Source organism: Haemorhous mexicanus, chromosome 4 (genome assembly GCF_027477595.1).
Source record: "Haemorhous mexicanus isolate bHaeMex1 chromosome 4, bHaeMex1.pri, whole genome shotgun sequence".
NCBI lineage: Eukaryota > Metazoa > Chordata > Aves > Passeriformes > Fringillidae > Haemorhous > Haemorhous mexicanus.
The window spans coordinates 52574886-52584306 of NC_082344.1; the positions used below are offsets into that span (position 1 = coordinate 52574886).

The 9421-nt window shown below is 37.1% G+C and overlaps 1 protein-coding gene across 6 annotated transcripts; it reads left to right on the plus strand.

The window, feature by feature from the left end:
* Positions 1 to 368: 368 nt before the first annotated feature.
* On the plus strand, positions 369 to 8123 carry GNPDA2 (glucosamine-6-phosphate deaminase 2). Of its 6 annotated transcripts, none has more exons than XM_059844900.1 (6): positions 369 to 525; positions 1981 to 2148; positions 2447 to 2544; positions 3020 to 3202; positions 3509 to 3961; positions 7103 to 8123. In XM_059844900.1, exons 2-6 carry the CDS (start codon positions 2021 to 2023, stop codon positions 7159 to 7161), a joined length of 921 nt encoding a protein of 306 aa, XP_059700883.1. In that variant the 5' UTR covers positions 369 to 525; positions 1981 to 2020; the 3' UTR covers positions 7162 to 8123. The 6 variants fall into 6 exon arrangements, with proteins under 6 accessions (XP_059700883.1, XP_059700882.1, XP_059700884.1 ...); XM_059844899.1 differs by having other exon boundaries at positions 373 to 525; positions 1492 to 2148; XM_059844901.1 differs by lacking the exon at positions 369 to 525 and adding an exon at positions 580 to 1886.
* The last annotated feature ends 1298 nt before the right edge of the window (positions 8124 to 9421 follow it).

Consider the following 9421-nt stretch of genomic DNA (forward strand, 5'->3'; position numbering starts at 1 on the left):
CCCAGGAATGCACCCCCAGGACACCACTGCATTTCCACAAGGGCACCGCCGGCTTATGGCCAGCCTCTGATTCACCAGGACGTTAATCCTTCACCTCATTATTTTTTTCCAGTAACTACGCACAGCTTCTTTTGCAGCTGCATTACGCAAACATTTGGGCTACAGAGGAACCTTCTTCCATTAAGATCTCACTGCGCTCCGCAGCAGAGGGGCGGCAAGAGGAGCTCTCGAGCACAGCCGTGCTCCAGGCTGGAGCTCCCGAGCCCCTGAGCTGGGCTCGGCCGAGCGCTGCCCCCGCCGCTCCCGCGCGGTCCCGGCCGCACAGGCCCGGAAATGCCCCGGGGATCAGGAGCCACTTCCCGTCCCCGCCTGCCACTTCCGGGTCGCGCGCCGGGTTCCGCTGGAGGCGGCGGGGCGGGAGCTGCGGGGCGGGCGGCGGTTCCCGTCCTCCTCCTCCTCGTCCTCCTCCTCCCCTCCTTCATCTCGTCCTCGTCCTGGTGCCGCTCGTGGCCGCCGCTGTCCTGGGTGAGCGGGGCCGGGCAGGGCGCGCCGCCGCCGGCCGTGCGGGTGCCCGCGGGCGGGGAAGGGGAGGCCGCGGGGGCCCGGGGCTGCTGTGGCGGCAGCGCTCCGGCTGTAGGCTACTCTTCCTCTGCCAGCGTATCTTTATCACCCCTTCTTCCCCACCATGGCCAAACAAAACCAAACAAAGTTTCCTTAGCCGAAAATTCGCGGTGGTTCTGCTGTTGTCGGTTGGTCCCTACTCTTGAGAGCATCCCCGTGTTCCGTGCGTAAAATTGCTGGGATTTGATGAAACCGGCCTAAAGCCGCGCAGTCTGTTCCTGCTGGCGTGCTTTTCCTGCTCGGGGATGTGTGTTAACTCTTGAGTGTGTGCGAATAGCTTTTCCTCGGCAAAGGTGAGTTTGACTAGTCACGGCTCAGCTGTCCAGGGAGATGGAGCTGCATAGGCAGCACACGATGATGATCACTTTCTTCCTTCTTCAGTGGGACAAACATGGTTAAGTACTTTAATTCATACTTGTTCTGAAATCAGCCACACATTTTGGGTCAGCTAAAAGTAGTGTGGTCTGTCACACCGGTGGCCCTAGGCTTCTGGCAACTGTGTTGTATTCTGGCTAATGCCAAGAGCACACCAGACCTGGGAAAAGAAGAGTAACACATCCCAAACTGGGGAAAGAGCCTCAGTCTTTCTGGAGTCATTACCGGACTCTGTTAAGCAGAAATTCACAGAAAAATGAGTTTCACTTAAATGCAAGAGATACCTGTATACTTCTAGCAACCAAGTTTGCTTTCTGGATATTCATCTAAAAAGTTGATACAATTGCACTCAAAGCCTTTTAAATTTCTGTTTAAATTTAAATTTCTGTTTAAATTTTCTGTGGCAAAGAAAAATTGTGACATCGTGAGTATTTTTTCCTGTGAATTGTAAACATTTCAATATCTCTAATGCTTTAACTTTTTTTTTTTTTGCAGATAATAAACTTACTGAAACATTGTTAAGGAGCTAGAATGGGAGTGAAAGAAGCTTTAATTATTTAGCCCCAATTAAATATTTTGATTATAGAAACATTGGATTACTCTGGGTCTTGTTTTTGAAGTTGTAGGCATTCAGCTGATCATAAGAAACAGGAATTAATCTTGGTATTTAAGTATTTCCTCTTTTCTGATGGTAATGATGAAAATAGTGAATTTCAAAATGGCTTGTCCTCATCTTGTTTTAGCTTTTTCCTATTAATTACTTTAAATTAGTCTGTGGATTTTAATAAATATTTTGACTGTAATCTATCATTTGGATTCTGTAGCTTTTCTCTTTATTGTCCAGGTTGAACTAGGTCTGCAAGAGTGTGCTATGTTAATGCAAGTCATTGGTATGGAAAATGATTCTTTAATCTCCTCTGTAATCTAAGAGTTTTGCAACTACTCATGTGGTGCTTATTTTTAAAACTTCAACATTTTCTCCAGGTTTAAGTTTGTTTTATCATACAAGTTCTTCACTGCCATAATGAGGCTAGTAATTCTTGAAGATTATGATCAGGCTAGTGAATGGGCAGCCAAATACATCTGTAATCGTATTATCCAGTTCAAACCAAGTCAAGGAAGATATTTCACTCTTGGTCTACCAACAGGCAAGTTTTATTCAATGTCTCTATAAATAACTAAGCCTGGAACAATGTTTGTATCACTGGTAGCAGATACCGTATTTAAAAGAACATAAGTATTTTTGGTAGTATTCTAACTTTTTTTTTAAATATTAATTTGATTTCTGTGAAAAGTTGTGATAGTTTGAGAAACTGATAAATACTAAATGAGAAAACAGATTGCTTGTATGTTGAAAATAACTGTAACAAAATTTGACTGTGAAGACATTTAAATACACTGAAAATGTGCAGATACACAGAACAGTAGAAAAACTTTATTTAACAGGAAGTACGCCTTTGGGATGCTACAAAAAGCTGATAGAATATCACAAAAATGGAGATCTCTCTTTCAAATATGTAAAGACTTTCAACATGGATGAATATGTAGGTAAGATGTGCTATTATTTGAGAACATACTGTACTGGTTTTTTTTTTTCATATAAAAACTATTAAATATTTTGTCAAAGTACCAGGTTAGTCTAGTATATTTGCATTCCTATATTAGACTGATGTCCCAGCATTTTTCTGTTCCTTTAACTACAAAAATGCAAAAATAAACACTGGGCTAAATCCAGTGTTTCACAGTACTTCTGTAGAAATTATGTTGTCATGTAATATTGGGACTGCATTTCTGTTGAAGACTTTACACTCTGGGATAAGATGTATGTGGAGGGAATGTAAACCAGTTACCTTGTACGTGCCAACGGGAAACCTTGCTTCTCAGTGTAGTTTCAAATCTTTATTTGAAAGATTTATTTGACTCGGGTTTGCCTTGCATGCCTTACATCTGTTACATACAGACTAGAATTAAGACTGTTTGGTTAAATCTTGTCATGTGGTAATTTCCCTATAAATCATTTCAGGGCTTCCGAGAAATCATCCAGAGAGCTACCACTCCTATATGTGGAATAACTTCTTTAAGCATATTGACATAGATCCGAATAATGCTCATATCCTTGATGGGAACGCACCAGACTTACAGGCGGAATGTGATGCATTTGAAAAGAAAATCGAAGAAGCAGGGGGGATTGATCTGTTTGTTGGAGGTATGACAAAATGCTCTATGGTTAGTTACAATTTAAGCACGTACACCGATTCTTTAATCACTATTATCATGACTTGACTAAAACCCATATTTTTTCAATTATTGTGTAAGAAGGCTCTGTGACTAACAAAGAACGAGTATCAATTCCAAAACAGAATGGTTGGTGTCCAAGTTTCTAATGACTTAAGTAAGTTTTTATTGAAAATGGGGAAGCAAAGGATGAACCCTTTTTTATTCATTTACAATGTTTGAGGATATGTGTTGACTCTCAGGTCTGGAATGATTTATTTTTTTTAACTTTGAAAAGGCATTGGTCCTGATGGCCACATTGCATTCAATGAACCCGGATCAAGTTTGTCTTCAAGAACAAGATTAAAGACTTTAGCAATGGACACCATTTTGGCAAATGCTAAATACTTTGATGGAGACTTATCTAAAGTACCAACTATGGCGCTAACAGTTGGTGTGGGTACAGTGATGGATGCTAGAGAAGTAAGAACTCATTTAGTTCTAGTTGCATGTGTGTTTTCAAGATTAGTTGGTATTGATACTGGGATTGAAAGTAAAGAGACCTTTGTTTTGCAGGTGATGATTCTTATAACAGGTGCACACAAAGCTTTTGCATTGTACAAAGCAATTGAAGAAGGAGTCAATCATATGTGGACAGTTTCTGCTTTCCAGCAACACCCTCGCACTATCTTTGTGTGTGATGAAGATGCTACTTTAGAACTAAGAGTTAAAACTGTGAAGTACTTTAAAGGTGAGCACTGAATCAGAGGTCACGTGTTTATGCAAAACTGACAGCTTTGAAACTATACTGATTTAAATCTGAGCCTTCCAACACTTTGCAGTCACTAATGTATAATGTTATATAGTCAAAATATAAATATTAACTTATTTCTTGTGTTTGGAAAATTGCCAGGAGGCATAACTTATGCTACCTACATTCCAGACAAATCTACTTGGGAAGAGTATTTCCTTTGCTTCCAGTTTAAAACAATAGTTTAGTAATCTTTAAAAATCTGGTATTCCAGATATAACACCAGAAATAATCTGGTGTTTCAGAATACTGGAAAGTTTAGCTTAAAAAAATCTTAATACATTTATTAATCCATGCTGCTTTTGCTGTGTGCTGTAATGTGATGTCTAGTAAACTGTGATACAGACTTTGAAGCCACCTGAGAACCGTTTTCATGTGCAATTAGCATAACAATCTATACTGCCTTTGAAAACATTGCACCCTTTTACTGTGTGTGTTTTTTGTATTTGTAGTAGGTATACTGGGGCAAACTTAAAGTTAGTCAGGATATTTGATAGAAATTGAGACTTCCTAGACTGAATTCTGTTTGACTGAGACAGTAGAAACTGAGAAAAGTAGTTTTCTCCTGACTGTACTAGCACAGCACATGCAATTGTGTGACTCAGTTGTTCTCACTAGCATGGGTACCTGTAGTAGCTGAGGTATCGGAGATCAAGACTGTAATTTATTAAATTCTTTTTTAGAACATTATATTACCAGTGCTCATATATGTATTGGATTGCAAAGTTTGGACATTTCTATATTTATCCTGATACCTCTTGTGGCCAGCTTGTTAATTTTGAATTTTTCAGTATGCTGTTCTCTGCTTTGTATTTGTGGGGTAGGAGGGAGGGTTAGTCTTTTCTTGTATCACACTGCTAGATAGCACTTACTGTGGTTTTCAGAGATAAACTTCTCTAACTGCTTGGATAAGCTTTAAACATTATCCTGTATTTTATATAAGCAGAGGCTTTGCTTGGGAAATACATACCTAATGTAGAATCACTAAATATACATTACACTGAACATTGCTTTAAAAAACATCAAGGGCTACAATTTATGAATGTGTGCTATTGTGTCACTATATTTAATTACTCTGTAATACACAGCAATAGAACTTTTAAAGAGATGGTTTACTTTAAACTTAATTAATTTTACCTGCTTTCAAATCAGTGAGATTTTTCCCCTTATAAGATGAGAGAAGTCAGTGTGGGTCAAATTTGGAATTATTTCTGAAACTTGATCTTCAGGTTAGACTTCTTAGGAAAGCTAGGTAGTTCTTAAGACTGCTCTTTATGGTAGTGATTTATGGAGATTTTTCACCACTTAAAACTTTCAATATGAAACTGCATTTTTTTTGTTTTATAATCAAATACCACACTGGCTGGTAAACAGATTAACCTATTCATTTTTTTTTTCTAACTTTCTGAAAACCTATAATAGGCTAAAATTATCAAGTGTGTTTATGGTCCTACTTGCAACTTTCTTGAAGAATGAAACAGAAAATGAATTTTGAATTTACTGATTTAGCTGCAGATAAGTTAGTTCAGGATAGTTTTTTCCATACTTACACATGCTCCTCTTAAAACTGTGTGCAGAAATCTGTTTATTCAAAGCATACTTGAATATCCAGTGGGACTTTCCTTTGAAATAATTGTGTTGGCATCTACCAAGTCTGGTGCATTCCTTTAAAAAAAATCTTTTGTTTCTCACTGTTATTCCTGTAACACTTTCACTAACAGGATTTAAATATTCTTCATTAAGTATGACAGAGGCTATACTTAGTAACCATTTTTCATGCATCTAGGAAGTGGGTAATTATTTCATTTCCCCTTTTTAGAAGAGGAAGATATTAGTAGGAAGTTAAATGTTTTAAATTTCAAAACATATTTCTAGTTTACATAGTGTATGCAGCTGTTACTCTGACAAACGACTTTTATGTCAAATGTATACTTAAGTTTTTGTCACTGTTAAACTGAAACAATATTACACTTGATCTAACATTTGTATTTTATATTAAATAATCACATAGTGATTAGTAAAGTATGCTGCACAAGATGCCTTTTTTTATGGTCACCTACAGTAAAGATATTAGATTGTATAGTTAACTCAAAGTTCATGTTGCTGCAGTGACACCAAGGTTGCCACCACCTGCATCATGTAGCAAAGGTGTTTGATTATTCTTTGCCATAGATAATAGATATGCAGTAATGTAAGATTTCTTTCATGGTTTTTAAGAAAATTATTTTTAGTGTTGCATATTTTAATTTTAGAAGTAAAGTCTTTAGTTCAATACTAAAATGGACTTCTACTTTGCGGATTGTGAACTGATCATTACTGTTATTAGTCCTCAAGGTGAAATGAGGAAAAACCTACCAGTGATCCAATGTCATACAAACTTAGATGTAGGTAACATTTTTACTAAGTTATAGCAAAGTTAAAAAGGAAGCATCTTTTTTATTAATTGCACTTCAGTATTTCTTAGAATTAAAGTAGTTGAAGAGGAAAAAAAATAACCCCCGTAATCATAGTTGTGGAGGACCTGTATATGACAAGAAAAAGTCCAGCTAGAACAGAAAACAGCTGAAGTGCTGAAATTGAGTCTGCACTAAGAGTCTGGAGAATTTAATTTGATTTTGCCTGTCTAGGACCACAAGTACATGATTATTGCAAAGACAGTATTACCACAATGCTAGGACATTGCAAAAGAACTCAAGTTGTCTAGGTTTCACTATTGTGTGCATCTGATTTTTATGGCAAATTGTGGTGTGAGGGAATTACATTGTGGTTACACAGTTTTTAAAACACAAAAGATATATTTAGTTCATTTGGACGTATTCCAGATGTAGTTTTTGGGTCTGTTATCAGGGAACTCTCTGGTTCCTGCTCAGTTGATACTGAATATGTCATAAGTATACAAGTGATACAGGAATATATCTGCTGTCTCTGACTCTGAACTTCTTTAAATAGCCATTGTTGTTTTCTTCCATGAACTATTTAAAATGTATACTTTGAAGCAAATTCCAAATAAAAATGTGGATAGAAGGACATGTTAACAAAGTATAACTAATGTAAAGCTGGCATTGTTGCTTTCCCCCCAAGGTTTAATGCATGTGCACAATAAGCTTGTGGACCCACTGTACAGTATGAAAGAAAACTGAAAGAAGACTGAAGAGGAACTCCATGTGGGTCAGCAGCAACAGTTTTAGGTAGCAGATAAGTTCACTGCTATGCAATATGCTGAAAACTGTTTAAAATGGTAAATCCTAGGTACTGTATTTTTAAAAAGGTCCAATATCTGTACATTCACATTCCATCTGTGTGCTGTGTTGTGCATTTTGCTTTAACATCTGGAGCTCTGCTGTTGGTTGGTACATCACTAAATGGAACAGAACAAACTTGGGAGAGACTGCACGTTATGTAGAGAGGAGAAAAGCAGAGCACTTACTCTAGCACAGCAATGTATTGCATCTGCCTCATGTTAGAGATGATGACACTTCATTTCCCAGAATTCTTAATTTTTGGCTTGGTTAGTGTAACTACATTTTGCATTTGTGTCTCTAAGCAGAATGGTTTTGGCCTTTGCTAATACTATGGACTTGTAATAGTTGTACAATTTCTACTATGAATTGTTCTGTTTACAAATATCTAATGTACACTGAGCTTTTGCACTGGGTTGCCTTAAATTTGTCTTAAACAGTTTTTGGGCATCTCAAGTCCTGCTGTATATTTCAGGCAAATGAAGATACAAAAACAGTGCCTAAAAATGCACCAAATTCTTCCAAGTTACAACTTGCTCCACAGATAAAAATATTAAACTTCTACAATAGCACTTTTTCCTCTCATGTACTTCAAATTACTTTAGGATTTTTATATTTTTGGTAATCAAGCTTTATACATAAGGAAGAAATCTCAGCGTTCCTTCCTGGAGGTACCTGGTCAATTATATAACTGGTGTTACAATTAAATGCCTGAAGAGAGCTCAATTTACAGGACTATAATGTCTGCAAATCATCATTTAAAGCCAACTGTTAATCACTTTTTCATTGTATCGTTATAAACATTAAGCTGTTACAAGGAATGTTATTTCCTACTTTGAATATAAGTAAAACATAAATATAAACCTCTTAGTTTCAAAATTGTTTCATTTCTAATATAAATTGTCATGAGTAAATAGTTCAGAATTTCAGGGAGTGATTAGGCACCAAAGGAGAAAGATAAGAGGTTACTTATGAAGACTTTCTTTGGGAAAGCCCTTGCTGAAAATACTCGCTGCAAGAAAGTACAACTAAGTGTAACTTCAACAATTTAACTTTTCACCCAAATGACAGGCATGTAGTCTTTGTTACAAAATCACATTATCTCCCCAGGGATGTGGCAGGCTCACCTTTCATCTAGATGACTTTTCTAGACTCATCTAGGCTCACCTTTCTCATAAATGGTCTTACAGGGTCCTTTCAAATCTATACTGTTCTCTGATTCTGTGAAATTACAAAAGCATGGAAGAATCTGTCTATGGCAGTGTAGGAAGCCAGGCCTAGTGTTTCAATTCTCAACAGTACATTGAACATCCACATATTGAAAACAGGTTTTCAGCTTTAAGGCTCAGTTTATGCACATGTATTTTTGAAGCATAATGAAACATTGAAGAGAAAAAAGTTGAAAAAACTTCCTTTTAGAAGAATGCTGTTACAGGTAATGTATGACTCAAAATGCAGTGTTAGGTTTGCCATTAGCCTTTACAGCTAAGCAAGTTTATAAACAATTCTATTACAAAAAGCATGAAACTAAAAGTAGTAACGAATTTAGGTTAGTATTAAAGGAATTGAATCAGGTTTTATCTTGATGATCATTATTCTTCATGTGTCAAAATGGAGAATTCTATTGAAACAATATTCTGGTTCTTTATTCCAGCACACCTTTCAGGCATGTGCCTCACTTGGCACCCTTACTCACTAAAGCCCTCTGTGTTCTCAAGATGTTCCAGATCACAGAATTAGTATATTTCTCCCTTTTTAACTACTCCACCCTCTGTGAAATACAGGCCAGTTTAAATACTGGTACAGCAGAACCTGTCTGTTCTTGAGTGGGTCTGGGACTGTTATTGCCTCTTTTAATGCACAGTTTTGGTTGTTCTCCAGCTTGTTTCTCTTGTTACACTATTTTTTAAAAATTTTGAGTGCTATGTTATGTAATATTTTAAGTACTATCACACTGTTTCCATTATTTCATTCCCTAAGATACTTCCAGTAATTTTATGAAATATCATTTCTTCAGGAGAGTACCTTCCAAACTTGTTCACTACTAAGAGCAAGTCAACCCTTTAAGTTGCATGAGATTTAACCTGTTACTCTGCAGTAGTGGCAAAGCAAGCATTTTCAAGTTCAGGAGGTCTTAAAAGTAAATTCTAAGTTAGCCTAG

Excerpts from the sequence above, each read along its gene's own strand:
- GNPDA2 (XM_059844900.1), top strand. The coding sequence starts at position 2,021 with ATGAGGCTAGTAATTCTTGAAGATTATGATCAGGCTAGTGAATGGGCA. Across the intron at positions 2,545-3,019 it reads CAACATGGATGAATATGTAG|GGCTTCCGAGAAATCATCCA; the intron begins GTAAGATGTGCT and ends AAATCATTTCAG. Across the intron at positions 3,962-7,102 it reads AACTGTGAAGTACTTTAAAG|GTTTAATGCATGTGCACAAT; the intron begins GTGAGCACTGAA and ends TTTCCCCCCAAG.